This window comes from Balearica regulorum, chromosome 1 (genome assembly GCF_011004875.1).
Source record: "Balearica regulorum gibbericeps isolate bBalReg1 chromosome 1, bBalReg1.pri, whole genome shotgun sequence".
Lineage (NCBI taxonomy): Eukaryota > Metazoa > Chordata > Aves > Gruiformes > Gruidae > Balearica > Balearica regulorum.
This window is the reverse complement of record NC_046184.1, coordinates 50,948,922-50,968,018: the sequence shown is the minus strand read 5'-3', so window position 1 is coordinate 50,968,018 and position 19,097 is coordinate 50,948,922. Positions and strand designations below refer to the sequence as shown.

Genomic DNA, 19,097 nt, shown 5'->3' with positions numbered 1-19,097 from the left:
TTTCTGTAGTGTCTTCTGTAGTGTTTTCTGTAGGCTTTGGCATACAGAATTAGTTAATGATACCACATTTTTGCTTAGTTCATCTTTCTGCATGAGGATCTTTGTAGGCAAGAGAGATTCCTACTGAAATGTTCATCAAGCTGGTTTACAGCCTCTTAGTTTTTTGAGGCTGCCTGAGTTTGATCAGCTGGTTCTTGTCTAAATTTGATGAGGCATAAAGTTGCTCTAGATGAGACATTTTTCTACACCCATACCAGCTGAGTAGCCAGTACAGCCTATTTTCACTGTTTCTCAGCATAGTCTCCCTGACGGGAGATGAAAGGGGATGTGACAAATACATGTAGAAGATGCATGTACAGTATCATGTCTACCATAACAAGAACTGGATCACAGTAAAAAATATTACCCTAGGTAAACTCTGTGTAATCCAGTACAGGGCAAGTCTACATTAATCTGTCGTTTGACATATTAATAGTATTGCAGTAAATCATCAGAAACGTTCCTGAAGATTTCATGAAAATTCTTGCAAAAATCCATTCCATTGTATTTTTTTTAGTTGAAATCCTAGTTTTAATATGCTTTACTTCTTTGATAGGTCTTGTGCTTCTTTAAACTTTCCATTATTTATATTTACTGGCTAAAACTGTGAAACATGGTACCTGAATTTGACTTCTCACTTGTAGGATTTCCTTTTTAAGATACTGAGCTTTTGTTAAGCTCTACGAGTTAGAGATGCTTGGCAATACTGAAAGTTAGGTTACTAATATGGAAGTGCCTGAATATGGATTGATACAGCTAATTTTAAGCTTCAGCATTTGAAAAAAAATACTGACTAGACATGAAATCTAATTTAAGGACTAATTCCAGCAAACAAATCTTCATGACTTTTATTTATACTTCAAAGTCTGTATTTCAATCCTGAGTCAAACATGAAGAGGATACAGAAAATAGCAATCAGGAAGTTCAGGAACTTGATCTCACATGTTCCATTTCACATGTATTTTTAATGAAGAAATTATCCCAACCTGCCTGATTTCAAGTAAAAAAAAAAAAAAAAAAACCACCTTTGAGTCTAATCTACATCCACAATACAGGAGCAATGCAAACTTTTTTTTGTCCATGCATGTAAATGTTATCCAAAAATGAGCATAAATCCTAAGAAAACTAGCATGGTGGAATACACCTAGACAGTTGTCATTTACTTCATCTTGCTTTTGTGATAGAGATCTATTTCCTTTTGGATTATTAAAACAAAAAATACTTCTTTACAAATGTCACTCTAAAACAGGTATTTTAATCCTAGCATGCAAATAAAAATACTTTTGATGTAGGGCTTCATTTTGGTACTAGTTCCAATGGTTGAATTAGATGAATGTTTTATGAATTGTTCTTCAAATTAAAAAAAAACCTGTGTGAATGCAAATGGCTGGTTTTATTAAGTGAAATTATTGTATTTTTTAATAGACAGGATAACAGCATATCATTAGTAAAAGCCTGCTGGAACGAACTTTTTACGCTTGGTCTTGCACAGTGCTCACAAGTTATGAATGTGGCAACTATATTAACTGCATTTGTTAATCACCTTCATGGCAGTTTACAGCAAGGTAAGGTGTATACTATGCACATTGCCAGATTTGGGGAATTACTTCATGTTTTATAAGTTTTGAACTGTGCAGAAATTTTTTAATTATCGTTCAGTTGTTAATGAAAATTTACTGTTTGTAGAGTTTAGCAATTAGTATTGAAACAAAATAATACTAGAAAATACAGTTCACAAGATGGAATTTTTTAGTAATTTTGCAGAAGTCAGCTATGCTAATACTTCCTTCCCCCAAATTAAAATATAAATAATAAAAATTACCCATCCTTCTAATATAGGTTAGCATTTACTTTTTTTAATTGTGTGTCTGTGTAAAGTCTAATAGCGTTCTGCTGCTAGTATATGTCAGCTCAAATTAGGAATATTTCAGGCAGCATCAACATTAAGAACACAAGAGTACTGTGAATATGAATCCTCTGTATCAAGGGTATAAAGAATGACCCACCTGTCCTTGCTGTTCATACCGGTGAAACAAAGCAGCCAAATGCCAACATGGTGATATACTTCCTTTACATAACTTGGCTTGTTGACTTCTGTATACTAGTTTTAGACTACATGCAAGTCTTCAACAGATCTTCACTAAGTATGCTTCCTTTCTTATTAATTCTACATCCTGCATCTTCTGTGTGTTTTTCATTCGACTGAAAGATGTCAGTTGGCCTCCTCTTTCGTCTGCAGCGAAGGAAATGTTCTTCTCAGTGGTAGGGGAGTCTGTTAGCTAATCGTTAGGTGCTTGTGAACGCTCAGGTTTTCAGCACTAAAAGCTAACCAATCAAAAATAGTATAGTCTTCATTTTTTCATTGACTTAACACATTTTTAATAAGGTAGATGCACATACAATAATTGTAGCATTTTCAAGTTTAACTAGATTTTAGGGTTATTTGCTGTTATCTGGATGAAAATTCACTATCATTAATACTATGCAAAAACAGCCCACCAGACTAGATTTTCCCTGTCCTTTTATGATGAGGGAATTAAAGAATTATTTCTGAGGATTTTTCATGATTTAAAAATATCCACAAGATCCTCCTATAAATAACAATAGTTTATAATTAAAACAAATTTATTAAACCACTAAATGTAATGGATCATCTAAATATACTAACAAATCTATGAATGTCTTTAGGAGGGATACAAAAATGGAATTTGGGAACTTACTTTGATCTCTATAATTTTTAAGCCTGTTCACCAAAAAGGGTATTGTAGTAATTAATAATGGTTTTATCATTGCTACAAATACATATTTTTGCCATCTAATTTGGGAATTCAGTTTGAATGCAAAAATCAGAAATTTATAACCAACATCTTACGGTTGTGTAGTATGCCAGCCACAGCATCTCCAAGAGATAACAAGTTTGGCCCAGGGACCCTCGTTTGATGGATTGTGAGGGGAATGGGATTTTGAGGCTGCTCAACTATTGCTGACCCAAGGGGAACAGCTCTGCACCAACTGCATTCCCCTAGATGCAAATCAGGAAAGGTGTATAGTGCACCTTCTTTTTCAGCAGTGGCACAGTCTTTGACTGACTAAAATTACCCATGAAACTGTACACTAACCTGCCTCATGGCACCTGACCCTTCAATGTAGACCACAGGTCTGCAGTAGCAGTGTATTCTTTATGTATAAGTAGTCTGTCCCTTCCTTGATCATTTCAAGCTCTAGTCTGCCTCTGATTATTGGAAGCTTTAGCGGCAAGAAGAAACCTAATTAATTGTACAACGTAGAGGGGGAAAAAAAGATTGTTATAGTCCATAACTGTTTGTGTCAAGATTATTCAGACCTAGTATGTGAGTTTACAGGTGGCGTAGATTTCCCACTGTTTGAATCTAATACAAATCCTTATTTTTAAAAATCCAGTGTGACCACATTTTTTGCATGCACGTTGACTTGGAGGTTTTGTATTTTATGTGTGCATTGACTTAGATAAGCTGCCAACAGACAGAGGAAAATTAGTAATGGAGCATATCTTCAAATTGCAAGAGTTCTGTAACAGCATGGTTAAGCTTTGCCTAGATGGATATGAGTATGCATATTTGAAAGCGATCGTCCTCTTCAGTCCTGGTATGTAATAATTCCAAATGTAAAACTTTGCCATATAACTTCTGCCTGTTTCATTATATGCAATTACTATCACCTGTAGAATTACTGCCTGTATTGTTGAGGAATCAGGGAAGGTGTGTAATGAGGATTGTAGGAAGAGGAGGGTTAGTCTTTTAATATAAATAGTTGAATGCTGCTTTGGAGACTTAGTTTTACTCTCACCTCTGCCATTGAGGTTTGGGTTTTTTGATACTTGTTTGTTTATTGTTTTTAATTCTGTGCCTCCTTTCTGGGGTACTTTTTCTGAGGACCTGCAGTTTAATTTTCAGAAGCGTTGCTCTTGCACATCCAGCTGAGATGGACTGAAGTTGTGTTTTTAATGCATGAAAGGCTATCTCTCTGGGCATTGATTCCCACATGCAAAATTAGAATCATAGAATTGTTTAGGTTGGAAAAGATCTTTAAGATCATCAAGTCCAACCGTAAAGCTAGCACTGCCAAGTCCACCACTAAACCATGTCCCTAAGCACCACATCTATGCATCTTTCAAATACCTCCAGAGGTGGTGACTCAACCACTTCCCTGGGCAGCCTGTTCTGGTGCTTGACAACCCTTTCAGTGAAGAATTTTTTTCCTAATAACCAATCTACACCTCCCTTCATGCAACTTGAGGCCATTTCTTCTTGTCTCCCATTGCTTGTTACTTGGGAGAAGAGACCAACACCCACCTGGCTACAGCCTCCTTTCAGGTAGTTGTAGGGAGCAGTAAGGTCTCTCCTCAGCCTTCTTTTCCCCAATCTAAAAATCTTTTCCCCAGTTCCCTCAGCCATTCCTCATAAGACTTGTGCTCCAGACCCTTCACCAGCTTTGTTGCTTTTCTTTGGATGCGCTCCAGCACCTCAGTGCCTTTCTTGTAGCGAGGGGCCCAAAACTGAACACAGTAGTCGATGTGCGGCCTCACCAGTGCTGACTACAAAGGGACAATCACTTCCCTAGTCCTGCTGGCCACAGTATTTCTGATACAAGCCAGGATGCTGTTGGCCGCCTTGGCCACCTGGGCACACTGCCAGCTCATATTCAGATGACTGTCAACCAATACTCCCAGGTCCTTTTCTGCCAGGCAGCTTTCCATAACATCTACAATATGGATGAAGAAGGGTCTTTTGGTTATAACAGCTAGTGACTAAGTACTTAAGATTATGTAGCACTTATGCCTGAACTACAGAAAATTACAAAATTAATTTTCTTTATTTGAAAATTGTAGAATTAACTTTTCACTTAAGGCATTCAGATATTATATCAGTATACTGCAGGTCTTAGAGTCATCATTCAGAATTTAGGGATTTAATATAAAACCAAAACCAAATCTTTGCATAAAAGAAAAATGTATAAACCTCAAGTACTTTCTGTATCTCTGGGGATTTTTCACTGTCACATTTAGAAAGTAAATCTTCAGTCACTCCATTTTACATTAGAAAGTTTTTAAAGCATCAACAGCTTCATTAATCCTCACTGCTCTGCCTTTTTTAGATTCTCATGTCCCATAAAAAAGATCAGAGAAAATTTTAAAAAGCTATCTCCGTTTTAGTGACCTACTCCCCCCGGTCAGTAGTGTAGAATATGGAGGAGGACTGGGTATTTGGTTCTTGTCAGTTCCGTAGATTTATTAGATCTGAGAAGAACCTTCCATTCAGTTGCAGCTCACCATTCCATAGAAGAATTAGTTGAGGTGAGAAATCTTTTGGAACTTGGACACATCAATAATGTAAAATTTAAGCAGGTTTTCTAATATATATATATATATATATAAAAAAAAAAGAATTATGGGGTTTTTGCTTTGCAGTTTCCCTCATATTTATGTGATCTTTTTTATATGTGATATCTCCAAAGAGTATCCACATCTCATAGTAAAAGTGGCAGCATCAGCAGGAATTCATAGAACACATCTGAGTACATAACAGAACCCTACATATCTTCCATTTCTATTTTTTTTTTAAATTGCATTAATGGAAGACTTCTGAAATGGAAGACCTTCTTGCAAATAAGAAGCAGCAATGTCAGGACCCTGGAGTAAAGATGAGAATTTCCCAGAGGCTATTCCAGAGATATTCTTCTATTGTGGATCATTAAGGAAAATCAGATACTGAGTGTTTTCACTATAGAAAATAATCTTGAAGTAGAGGTGGGAAGGTGTTTGCTTGTTTAATTTTAGCAGATCGTGCTTGCAGGACACTTTCTTTACCCCAAAGTAGTCCTTCCATGCCATTCCAGGATTCAGAACAAAATGATGGAAGAATACTTCAAGCCCATTTTTCTAGCACTATGTCTGCTAGGACTTACGTCAGAATTTAGTGGCCTGTCTGAAGAAATCAGTCATTAGAAACCAGAAAATATTTCTCTAGAAAGCATACACTTGCAAAGCAATATCTACTTATTTGTTTAGTCTGAAGTTAATTTGTCTCTGTCCAATTACATTTGACAACAGAAAAGGTAGAAGGAAAAAGATCTTGGGAAAACACTATATCCAGTCACGTGATGAGATGAATTTTCTTTAGCTCACATGCTTTCAGGATCACATTCCTAATGATGTGTAGCTGCTTTAATGGCAATGTGTTGTCAATATTCTTGTATCCTATGAGCCACGTAACAAAATCTTTGTAAACCTGAAAGTCACGTTCAGTACCGTGAACAAAAGGGATATTCTGGCAACGATTCGCAGGCCAGAAATTACAATTTTGAGGATCTTACTGCTGTGCTATAGGACGGGGCTGGGCTGCACATGCAGCAGTCCTAAGGTAAGAACATCTGCTTTAGTAGGCCCTGCTGATTTGCTGTCTTCCATAGCTAGAGACTTGAAGAGTACAGAAAATCTTCTGTGTCAAGCCAGCTGTTTGACTGTCACAAGACAGCCTTGGGCAAAGAGATGAGTGTAAAGGGAGTGCTTAGAAGACTTTGCATCTTTATAAATGGCTACTAGTGCACTAGCAGTGGCCTTTAAACTACTGTTTTTTGGAAGTTGACTTCTAGCTGTGTTTCTGACATTGCTTTAAAAGTAGCGTCATGAAGCAATGCATATGGCATGTCAACAACAACCCTTCAAAATATGTTGCTTCTTTATGACCTTGTTAACCTCTTGTCCTCTGCATAAATTTGAAATCATGTTTTCAGAATGACTGAATTACTGTATAGGACAAAATATTTCTCTGTGAACTTATGTGTTCCGTCATACAGTCCAATGCATCACATAACTGCTAAATTGCTCTGAAAGCTTCCGTATCTGCACAGCTAGACCAAAAACTCCTGGTTGACAGAAGGCCATATATTTGGAGAGAAGGAGTGGCTGTTGGAAATAATCTTTTATCTGACATAACTTGGCATTAATTTATGATCCCATTTCTGAAAAATAAATTCTGCATGATTTGTCATGCTACTATGACGGTAGCATATTTACATTAAGATAGATGGATAATAAAAATTACACACCATGTAAAGTGTTCAGAATTACCAGATAATAGTTTCCAAATGTGACTTGGCAGTTAGGTTAATATCCTTTCATTTTAGCAAGATTTAGATTTCAAGTGTTTAAATCACTGCTAAAAACTAGCATGTTTGAAAATTTTGCACCACAGTTGAAAAAAAAGAATGATCTGCTACATATCTTCTACAGTTTTTAGGAAACAAATGGTTCATAGGCTTTTATTCTGCTTTTTTCCACTGATCTTAATTTTATCCTTCACTTCCCACCCAAATGCTGTTTGTGTGTACAATATTCCAATAATTGTTCGTGTATTGAAACGATGCTGTTCTACTACTACACAGAGAACAGAGCTGTATCATCAGGATTGATGTAAACATTGCAAGCGCTGAATTTATTTGAACTCTTCAAAATGTCTGGTTGTATTTATAAAAAAACTAAGTAAAACATAAACGTAGAGGAAAAGAAATACAAGGAGGTAAAGCAGTGTCCTCCACTAAAACTCTGAAGTTGCTACACCTACCAACTAATGATTTCAGTATGCGTACAATTAGATAGTCTGTATGGATTTTAGTGCATCTTATATAGAGCAGGTATAACAATGTAGAGTGTTTTTTTCAGATCACCCAGGTCTAGAAAATGTGGTACAGATTGAGAAATTTCAAGAAAAGGCTTACATGGAGTTCCAAGACTATGTAACAAAAGCATATCCAGATGATACTTACAGGTCTGTAAACTCTCTTTTCAGAGCATCAGTGACACTGATTTGTACACTATTTCTTGTAATATATATGTACATTTTCTTCTTACCTCCTTAAAGGTAAGAAATTACCTTTAGAGAACTTGAAATATTATGCATGTACTCAATAGACTGTATTATTTATCTACTCATTAACTATTAATTTCCAAAATGAAATATTGGAAATAAATATTTTTTATGTTTTCATTTTGAACTGCACCTACTTGAAATATTTCCTCATTCTAAGTCCAGACATTATACAGTCCATGTGACCGACTGGCATATTCACATTTTTTGTACTGTTGAAGACATGACTGAACTTTAATTTAATACTCTACTGATTTAAATATTAAAGGCTTTAATGAACTAGATAGAGCAAATTTTGACCAATATTATCCCTTAAGTTTTTTCTTTTCTCTTACTGATAACATGATTGTGAATAACACTAAAATCTGTGACCACAAGTAACGCTTTTTACCAAACTTATTTTCTAGACTGTCTAGACTTCTTCTCCGATTGCCTGCTCTTAGGCTGATGAGTGCTGCCATCACTGAAGAGCTATTCTTCGCAGGACTAATTGGAAATGTTCAGATTGATAGCATCATCCCATATATTCTACGAATGGAGACAGCGGACTACAACTCTCAGATAATTGGTCATGCCGTATAAAAGTAGCAATCAAGGATTCTGCACCATGGCAGTCATGGTGATGTAAATGCATACCCTGTCTCCAAGAGATGGCAATAAGCCTTCCCGTGCACCTTTCCAAAGAAGGCTGATATTTCTCCTTTCCAGTACACTTGGGAAACGTGATGGAGTGTATTAAGGAATATAGGATCGCTTCCTATATTTCATCTGATCTTCAAGGACTTGTAAATTAATGATATCTGAAGAAAGTCAAGAATTGTCCATCCTATTTTTGTAGATAGATGAACTTGGAATATTTGTTTATGAAGTCCAGGCTTGTGAAGAAACTGAAGAAGCTTTGACTGAACTAAGGTATCTCAAATTAGTTTGATGTTTTAGACAAATAAATTAACTTTCCTCTCTGAGTTGTGTTTTCAGTGTTTTGCTACTAGTTCTTTCTCAGTGATCAAATGGAAAATACATGATCAAACATCCTGAAAAGGCCAGTGTTTCCATGGAAACGAGACCTTTATAACCAAACGTAGTTTTTTCGTGTTGTTTTGAAAAAAGATTTGTTTCTTGTTGGATGAAACACTGGACACCATTACAAGTGCAGGGAAAGTAGAGGAGGTTCACATAAATATTCTGATGATAATTTTGATGCAGTTAATCAAAAATGAAGCAGCAAAGGGTCACTACTGACTGTTATGTGGATGCAAAGGAATACTGTGTTGTAGTATTACATCTTGGTAGACATTAGCTGTTTTATACTATGAAAAACTAACAGAGAAGTGTATACTGCAGGTATTCAAAGACAGCATCCTGTTTTTTCTGGTCTCAGAAGTTAAAGCTTTTTCACGCTGCTTCTCCCTCTTTCATACTCGGTGCACAACGATGGAGGCATTCTAGATGCCTCTTAACTTGTGTTCATGTCGTTATTTTTTTATTCTTGTTAGCCTTTGGCTATGTAGTTCTCTTTTCCAGCCAGTCTCGTACAATTATTTTTTAAATTTGAGTTTGTCAAATCCAGTGCCCCTCCCTATGGGAGCATGGTCTCTGTTGCTTTTCCTTTCCTTATTAGAAATGGATCTAGATACTTCATGTATGTTGCCTGAATCATATTCCGTAGCTCCATCTAAGGATGGGTTTAAATGTTTTTCTATCTTGAGGCATGTGCCTCACTGACAAGTAACACTGACATATGGTTGCTTCTTGCTTCCTTTTGCAACAGGGTTATACATCCCTAGTACGTTCAATACCTGTTGCTTAAAATGAGAGAAGTATCCTAGTAAAAGTGGTGGTCTACCTCTGACACTAGCATTTAGGATTATCTAAATCTTGGATCAAGGCTAAGTTCTATTTATCATGAACCTTCTCTTTCTCTGGCAACATTGGGTGAGGAAGAGCCTCACCCAATCAAGAAATACATGACTGCACCAGAAATTGCTCTAGCCAAAAGGTCAGCTTAAATGGGGGCTTTTGCTCACTCTGCACTACCAGCTCCAAGGCCACCCTAACACCAAGAGACTACTAGATGAGGCATGGGGCGAGTTCTGTAGTTTTTCTCAGCACCTGAAGATCTCAACCAGCCAAAAAGAATTGGGGAGCTGCCTCTGACACTGAATTTCTGTGTTCTTTTTAATTCCACTAACTGAGCCGCTTAGATCTTTCTCTGCCCGGGCTCTGTAATCTGAGACTGAACTATAGGATCGGTCATATCCGATACCACAGACCAAAGCACTCAGTGCTGAGGACCCCAGATAGGATGGAACCATCCTCCTGCTCTGCTTTGGCACTTACTGACTTGCTGGAGGACAGCCTTCAGTGTTGGATCTGGCCATGGCAGCTGAGCTCTTCCCACATTCCACCTTTCAAAGGGCGCAGGATTCAAGCTTTTCATCTGTGTTCCCTGGAGAGCAGTATGAGGACTACTTCTCTGCATCTCAGGAGGTATGCGTCTCATCGGTAGGGTTTATGGAAATATGAAAGACAGTTGCTGCCAATATGCTGTGCGTGTTCTCTCCCCAGTGGTTACAGGCCCGTCTTGCCATCTGTGGGACCAAGTTGCAGATGGGAGGTATATCATTCTTAACTCGGTTCTTAGAAATTCTGACCCTGCTTTCTAGCCCTGTGCTATCCCTAACCCACTTCTGGCCCTAACAGGCATGGGAGATTTAATCTTTAGTGTTAAACCTTTTAAGGAAGCTGATGGCACCGTTACTCCTGAATATTTTGGAGGTGGTTTCCCAGGCATTCCAGTACTCTTGGAAGAGTTTTACTCCAATATTCTCCAGATTCACATAACCCAGATAATAGTAAGATGGAAATAAAAGCTTGTTTTCCTTCTAAATGCAGTATGTTGTGCAAATCTCTTTCACATCCTTGCAGAAATCTTTTACTCCATAGCTTGAGCCTCAGGTGTGATACGCAGTTTGTTGTTTACAGCTGGCCAAAAGATTCAGCTGATGCAGTCTCTCACATGGTATTGTCCAGCTTCTAGAAACAGCTGAGAAAATACCAGTGTTTCTACAGAAGTAAATCTTTAGCGATTAAATCCCTCAGCTCATCCATCTTTATCATAGAACTGCCCAGGTTTGAAGGGACCTTGAAAGATCATCCAGTCCAACCTTTCATGGGAAAAGGAGCCTCAATGAGATTACCTAGCACCCTGTCCAATTGAAAACCTCAGTGATGGAGACTCCACCACATCCCTGGGGAGGTTGTTGCAGTGATTGATTGTTCTTAGCGTAAAAAAATTCTTCCCTATATCGAGATCTCCAAGACTTTTCAAACATTACAGCCTTGCACCAATGTCAGCCACTTCTCTTAATGCCCTAGGGTGGATTTCCTCTGGGCCCATGGATTTATGTGGGTTAAGCCCTTCCTCCACTGCTGGTGGGTCAACCCATCTGTTGTCATAGCTACTTGATCCTGTGCTCTGCAGTCCAGCTATGCTGGTAAAGACAGAGGCAAAGAAGATATTGAGAACCTCTGCCCTGTCAGCATTATTAGTGAGCAGCTTCCTTGCCTTGCTTAGCAATGGGCCCGTGTCTTCCCTGTGCTGCTTACTGCTCATGTATCTGAAGAACCCTTTCTTCTTGTTCCTGACATCTTTGGCCAATTTCAGTTCTAGCTGAGCTTTAGCCTCCCCGACCGCATCTCTGCATGCCCTAGCAAGGTTCTTGTAGCCCTTGATGGGTATTTAGCCACTTTTCCATAGCTGATATGCTGCTTTTTTGCCTTTTTTTTTTTTTTTTTTTCCTGTTTTGTCAGAGCACTGTTTTGGAGGACATGGCTTCAGAACCTTATTTTCTCTGGATTTCTGTTCTTGCTTCCTCTTTGTGCCCCAGTCTGTATGAATACAAGTTAACCTACTTCAGTAACATGTGGACTGCCATTACCACTGACTGCTGGGTCAAGGCTACTTTATTAGGATGTGTTAACTCAAAAGCACAAGAACCTTGGTCATGTTTCACATCAGGTGGTTTAAATTCAGGTGTTTGAAACATGTCCTTGGTGTTATTTTTGATGCCCATCACCACAGCTGGGCAGCAGCAGATCCAAATCCTGATGGCTGACTTTTTCCTCTCCCATACCTTTTACTGTTTTTCTCCTGGCAAATTCCTTGGACTTCATCTGGGATTTCTGCCAGATCACCGAATCAGGAAATTCCCCCATCCATGTTTTGCTTTTTAAATCCTGTATTTCAAGTCTGAGATTTCCCTTTGGGTAGCAAGTGATACTGTCTTCTTATTTGCATGGGACAGAGACTTTCAGATTAATCTAGTTCTCTTGACCAGGTGAGAAATGAAACAAGATAACCATCTCCAGACTAGGTAATGGATTGTATTACCTCTCTTGAAAAGAGTATGAGTCACCATCAGTAATCAGGATATACTCCAGTAGTTCTCAGACTACATTTGGGGCTTTGCTCAATAATATCTGTTTCATATCTTTACAAACTGGACAACTAGTTCAAGAAATCTTCAACCAAAGAACCAAGAAGTCTCTGCCAGCCACCTTTTTCTGAGAATACTGGGACACTTAATTATTCATGGTATGGCCATGTATATGGATATGCTCATAAAGAAAAGTTGCTCATCTCAAAGAGATGCTAGCTGCTTGTGTGTTGTCCATATATGTGATAAACACATACCCTTCTTCCTCACTATGTGTGGCTGACAGCATATTATAACTCTATGCTTGCTGTCAAGTCAAGGAAAAGGGAGAGAGATGAGTATTGTACGGGCCAAACATTTTATGATCTTGGATACCTCTGACGTTTGGACCTCTGTAGAGCAAATGTGCATACACCCAACACATTGCAAAGAGCTCTGGCTACTGGTAAGTAACCGTTTTTTCCCCCAAAGTTTTCGTATATTTTTTCCATAGTAATAAATTTTCATCATAAGTTCAGTATTGGTTAAAGGTAGGTGCAATGGGTCTACGCTGCCTGGCAGGTAACCTCTTTTGTCTTTGTGATCATCTAGAAGGTGGATCCCATACTGCAGGTTGTTACTTCAGTATTAGTCACTTTGCTTATCAAGATTTTTCATTAATCATTTAAAAATCATTCCATTAATCATTCTTAAATTATAAATTCATACTTTTTATAAGGAATGAGGCATAACTGGGTTTTCTCAGGAATGGGAGCTTTAAAACAGGTAAATTAATACAGGGATGAACACGCTTTTTTCTTATTTCCGTCTGTTAACCATTGCAGTTATCTTTGAGAATAACGCACCATCTCGTGGAAAGGCTGAACAGTGAAGTTCTGGTTGTGTTGTTTTGTGGTTTTAAGATAACTGCTGCTCAGTTAAATGGAGCACATTAAGTTACCTTCAGCTCAGGCCCTTAGTGTTTCTAACAGCTGTTTTTTACGATTACATCATTTCACGTTACCACCTGTGTGATTTGTTGTCATTTTTAGTCTTGTGGATAAACGTGCTTTGCTACTGATTGAAAGGCTGGCTAATATTACTGGTTTCTTTCATGCTGTTCAGTAACATTGTTAATCAGCTAACAAAAATGTGACTACTGAAGCTCACTCCACCATGGATGTTAAAATATCTCATTATTTTTGTGATCTCTTCCCTTAATTTCTTTTTCAACCTTTTGATCTTCAGCACTCCAACAGTTTCATACCCAATCAGCATTTAACCAAACTGTGATACTTACTAGCCAAAAAGTAAGAAGTCTCTTTGCCAAGGACAAGTTTAGTTTCAACAGTTTTAAAATTTTCAATATTAAGAGCAAGAAAATTCATTTTAATATAAATCACATGAAAAACAATTTTACACATTTTAGAATCGTGTCATTTAAAGATGGGCGCAATCTTACACATAAATAAGCTTACTAGTTCAAACATTTTTCATGAAAATATATTTTGTACATATATACATGAGTTTAGGTTGCTTGTTTCATACTGGTAAAGTTCCTGGTGCAAATAATTGTTATATTTAGAACTTTTTTTGAAAGTACATTCATTGCAATACCTTCTGCAGTTACAAACTTACCTGTCCATGCATTTATTCTCTTTGTGTCATCTTCAGTATCAGTGCAAGTCAGTGTGTTCATTTTGTTCAGTCTTTGCAGTTTGCTAGTGTATCACGGTATAAGCATTACAGTATCACTGTAGTTGTCTCGCTGTTGTATGAAAAAAAAATCACTGTAAATGTCTTGAAACCTGGGTAAATTGATAAATTCTATTTTGACTGTATTTTTTAAAATAAATTGTAACTTTCTATTACAGAAAACAATTGCAATAACCTATTACTTTGTTAGTGTTTTATATGCATTGACTTACAGACCTAACAGTGTATATGATTACAAAGAGTTTGTGAATCTTTCACACTTTTCTTACACAATGTAGTACTGTCAATTATATTCAATCTCTGGGATTTGTGATAGCTGCAATATCTTCCTGGTTTTGAATCCTTGCTGCTATTAACCCTTTGTTTCCATGCTTACTACTTTCTGGCCTAGGAAATTGAAAATGTAATAATTTATTGTAAAATTTAATTTACCAATTTTTTGCTTTTTAAAACACCATATAGAAGTATGTATTGTAATGAACCCTGATCACAGATCTTCATGTAATATAATGCAATAATATATATTTGGAAATGATTATTTGATTCATTATGGATCAGTTTTAGGTTGGAAGTTAGAGTATGGTTGAACACAGGTTTTTTTCTTTTGAAAGAAATACAGACTTCAGATGTTCAGGTTTAATTACCTCAGTTTTAAATACTACTGGGTAAATAATGAATTTATTTGTATTTAAAGTTGTGAAATTATCACAAGTTTTGGTCTACTCCATAATTGATTTCTCAATGATAATTGATAAACTATAGGGTTTTCTTAGTCTTCTATTATAAATGAATGTGCAGATAACCCAGAACAGCATCCCAAATGAGAAATGAGCTACCATTCTTTCCATGTTTAAATTCTGGAATGTTTTTATCATGAAGTAAATTAATTATCCACTAACACATTGCAGAGAGAACATTTGTAAGGTGCACTGTTAAAAGATAAGTTTGGATGGTGCAATGAGCTTGCTAATTAGAGAGCATGAGACAAGCATTTAGAGTCTCTTCCCCATCAAAACTTATTCCAGGTTCTCTCTTGCCTCTGTTTTAAAAAAATACCATTCTCAGTAGTTAGAATCATAGTATCACAGAGTGGTTTGGGTTGGAAGGGACCTTCAAAGATCATCTAGTCCAACCCCCTGCCATGGGCAGGGACATCTTTTAGATCATGTTGCCCAAAGCCCCATCCAACCTGACCTTGAACACTTCCAGGGAGGGGGCATCCACAATGTTTAGGCAACCTGTTTCAAGTGTCTCTCCACCCTCATTGGACAGAATTTCTTCCTTATGTCCAATATAAATCTACCTTCTTGCAGTTTAAAACCATTGTCCTTCGTCCTGTCGCTACAGGCTCTGGTAAGAAGTCTTTCTCCATTTCTCTTATAAGCCTCCTTTATATTGAAAGGCTGCAGTAAGGTCTCCCCAGAGCCTTCTCTTCTCCAGGCTGAACAACCCCAACTCTCTCAGCCTGTCTTCACAGGAGAGGTGCTCCAGCCCTCTGCCAATGTTTGTAGCTCTCCTCTGGACCCTCTCTAACTTCTACAGAGCCCTGTTCCCCAGTTAGACTGCTAATCGAGTACTCTCTTATATCAGTAACTTTCCACAGGTCACCTCTGAAGAGAAGAGTGCTGTAGGAAAAAAGTGCTGTTCTGGTGAATAGCAAAAACTTTGGGAACTCTCCAACTTTGTTTCCCTGTGGCATCTCCTTTCTTCTCTCTGCTCAATAAACATCCCTAGCACCCACTCCTGCCTTTCCTCCTCATACCTCTCTATCAGATTACCCCAAAGAACACTTGTACTTCATCATATGAACCCTTCTCTCACAAGCTCCTTTCTTCATATGTGTAAAAAGTCTTGTGTTGATACACACCTGTGAACATCCCTGCCTCGGTCTTCCTTTACCCTCTGAGCTCTCCAGTGTGAAGCCCTACCCTCACTCTGATCTACAATGGCTAATATGGAATATAATTTTCTACTACATGAATATTGGAAGTCAGGGTTGTGCATTTCAGCTTGAGTGTAGGAACCAAGTGTGTTGTCTGAGTCACTGCGTTGGAGACGAAAGCAAGTCATTTGGACCACTAGAGTATCACTCTCTTCAAGTATCGACATCTGGATGCTTACAGTTTTTGTCGCTGTTGATACCGGCTGAACTAATGCATTTCCTGATTATTTTTTAGTAATTGGATCTTGTAGTAATGCTAGCTCAAATATATTTTCAAAGTTAACTGTGCTTGGGTTAGGGGAACAGGTGTGAGGTGCTAATAAGCAAAGATTATTTTGTGTGGAGTGGTGGGGAAAATGGGATAGCACCAAAGCAATGTTCTGGGGTCCCTTTTAACTAAACTTCCATGCTGGAGTTGTCTGTGCTAGCAGGGAAACTAGATGGAACCACTCCACCATGGGTCCTTCTGAGTTAATACAGCACATTTCACTCAGCAGAAGTGTCCACTGGACATCTAGAGGACCAACCTGCCTTGCTTTGAACCTCCTGGTAATACCAACTTCCTGAACAAGAAAGTTGGTTGGCAAGAGACTTATGAGCAGCCGACCCTGTGGCCTTAGTCCCGCAGATTTCTGGTGCTCTGTAGACGTGCAGTCTAATCTCTTCCAAGAAGTTGTTCATGAGGTGTCTAAGCTCCTTTACAATTACTTCATCTTAGAGTTTTATTAAGGAGCAAACTGAATAGCCACATGCTTTGGTTAATGAAGGGTAGTTAAAACGAGTTGTTCTTTCATGCTGTGACCAGCAGAATTTTGCCATTGGGAAATGCAAGATGAAATTACTGCTTGAGACGTAACCCAAACAGCTCCCACGAAGTGGCCGGTGTTTTCTAAAAGTGCCAGTGAAGTTATTATTATGGGGGTTTTGAGTGTTTTACTATTGTCATAGAAATATATACATATTTCAGTGGTTTTTGAAAATTGTAAAATACATGTGGTTTTCAGTAGATTATGCTTTAGCTCTAGGCAATGAATTTACCTTTTAAAGCAGTTGAAACCCAGTGACAAAAATGTTTTCATTGTGCTTTTAGAAAATAATACAGATTATAAGACTGGCTAAAAATCCCTTAGTGAAAGCATTAGAGATTGTATTGTTTAGACTAGAGGGAGAGAAACTGTGGTTAGAGACTGGACTTGAGTATTATAGGATACTGCATTGTGGAGACTTTTGTTGTGGATTGGACAGGGCTTTGCTTCTGGAACTTTGCAATTTTAGAAGGATGGGATAGGAAGTGATAACATTTGGAGCAAATGATCTTTGAGATCACTTCCAACCTGGTATTTTATGATTGTATGATTTTCAAAAGCTATATAGTTTGGTCTTGTTAGTCTGTCTTCTGTTGGATTTCTCAGTTTAATTAAGAAAAGGAATTCCAATTAATGTTGCAAATGTACGTTTCACAGTGGTGAACTATTGCAGAATAAATGTATGTGACTTTCCATACTAAGAGGGAATGGCAGTGGTATAGACAAACATAGTAAAAATAGTTCTTCTAAAGTAAAATGTAAATACTGAATTACTCTGTAGATCGGTTGATTTTTGCACTTTCTGAGAATATATGAACTTAGGTTTTTCAAGATCAATTGTACCACTGAATAAAGCTCTTTAAATAAAACTGAAAATATGTAGGATTCAGTGAGACTGTTGTGTGCTATCAAAGTCAAGGGAAGTTGCATGTCATCCTTTGAGTCATTTAGGAAATGGGTTTGTTTATCTTTGAAAAATGTGTTCTTTTCTGTTACACTCTGAATCTGGATTAGAAAAGAAGCAACTAATGTGTTCAGAGTTGATTGGGGGTTTTTAGCCCTGAAGAGAGTTCTGCTAGTAATTCCATGCCATTTACTTGGACCACAGGAGAAAGACAAGGCAGCATTAAATGTGTTTAGCAAGTTTTTGAGGCAGTGAGGTTCAGTGTGCTAAACTTTTGGGAAACAAAAGCAACACCTAACAGAGTCTTAAATTTTCAAAACTTGGAAATAAAAATTTCTGATGGGTGCATCAGTTTTCTAAGTTACTTGAGTGATGAGAGAGCTAACTACAGTGAAGTAGTTTCTGTACCTTGCCAGGCTAGCCTTGCAGCTAGAGAGGACAGTGGGACAAGACGGAGATGGCGGGGTAGAGAGGTAAGAGATAACATGTTCCTTAATGGCCTGGCAGAGTTGGGAAAAGCCAGGGAGAGACAAGACTGTTAAGCTCTTCTCTGACCATCACCAACAGTCTGCATGGGGTGACATGTCACCTCCCCTGTCTCCTAACTTGATCTAGGTTATCCTGGACTCTTGGCTGCCAGCCTTAGTAACCCTTTTCTTATCATGCTTCTTGTGACCTGTATGAAATAAGGGACAGACTGTAGAGATTTCCATAAAAAAGGGAGGGGAGGGGGGTGTCCATATCTTGAAGTTGTTTCTTGCTGACCTTCACATGTGAGCAGTAAGTAGGCAAATGCTCGTTTTATGGATCTAGACACTATGCAGATTGGAAGCCCAAATATCAGTGTCTTCATCAGAAAATACCCTTCGGCAACCTTAAAGGCCAGAAGAAGGATCTCGCTGCTGACTAAGTTTCTGGATGGTTGCTCTGTTATCACAAACAATGCAGACTACATGCTAGCTGTGCTGGTAGCCAGTCAAGGGAAATTATCATCCCCTTGGCTGGCGAGGCAGTACCTGGGATACCAGGGTCCTGTTCAAGTAGGATGTTGAGATCCTGCTCTAGCAGAAGGTCGTTGCAATGGCCCCCAGCTGGGGACACGTGCACTTGAGAAGATGGGTTTTGAGGGAGTTCTGCACCTACAGCCTGGTGAAGAGGTGATCAGGGGCATCTAATTGCAACCTACAACTGTTTGCAGGAGAGTTAATGAGGACGAGGGAGCCATATTCCACATCCATGTGGATCACAGAGCAGCAGGAGATGGCTGATGAGCTGCTTGGGAGGCAGAGGCAGGATCAGGAGTAACGTGCTCAGCAGCTCGGCAGGACAGTACGGGCTGCCCGGAGACCACTAAATCTTCCTCCTTGC

General features: G+C 38.3%; 1 protein-coding gene and 1 long non-coding RNA gene across 5 annotated transcripts in view; one reads left to right on the top strand and one right to left on the bottom strand.

Moving 5' to 3' along the window:
• The window catches only part of NR2C1 (nuclear receptor subfamily 2 group C member 1), a 39,362-nt gene extending 30,454 nt beyond the window's left edge, over positions 1-8,908 (top strand). For all 3 annotated transcript variants that reach the window (XM_075748872.1, XM_075748880.1, XM_075748868.1), the window contains 4 exons: positions 1,465-1,604; positions 3,526-3,663; positions 7,739-7,844; positions 8,351-8,908. In XM_075748872.1, coding sequence (XP_075604987.1) covers positions 1,465-1,604; positions 3,526-3,663; positions 7,739-7,844; positions 8,351-8,525 — 559 coding nt within the window. In that variant the 3' untranslated portion in view covers positions 8,526-8,908. The remainder of the gene's footprint in view (positions 1-1,464; positions 1,605-3,525; positions 3,664-7,738; positions 7,845-8,350) is intronic.
• On the bottom strand, positions 1,603-19,004 carry LOC142601068 (uncharacterized). 2 transcript variants are annotated; one of them, XR_012834648.1, is made up of 3 exons: positions 18,916-19,004; positions 14,000-14,129; positions 1,603-2,630 (listed from the first exon to the last, which is right to left on the bottom strand). It is a non-coding gene; the product is annotated as an uncharacterized LOC142601068 (long non-coding RNA). The 2 variants fall into 2 exon arrangements; XR_012834649.1 differs by lacking the exon at positions 18,916-19,004 and adding an exon at positions 18,138-18,159.
• Between the last annotated feature and the right edge of the window lie 93 nt (positions 19,005-19,097).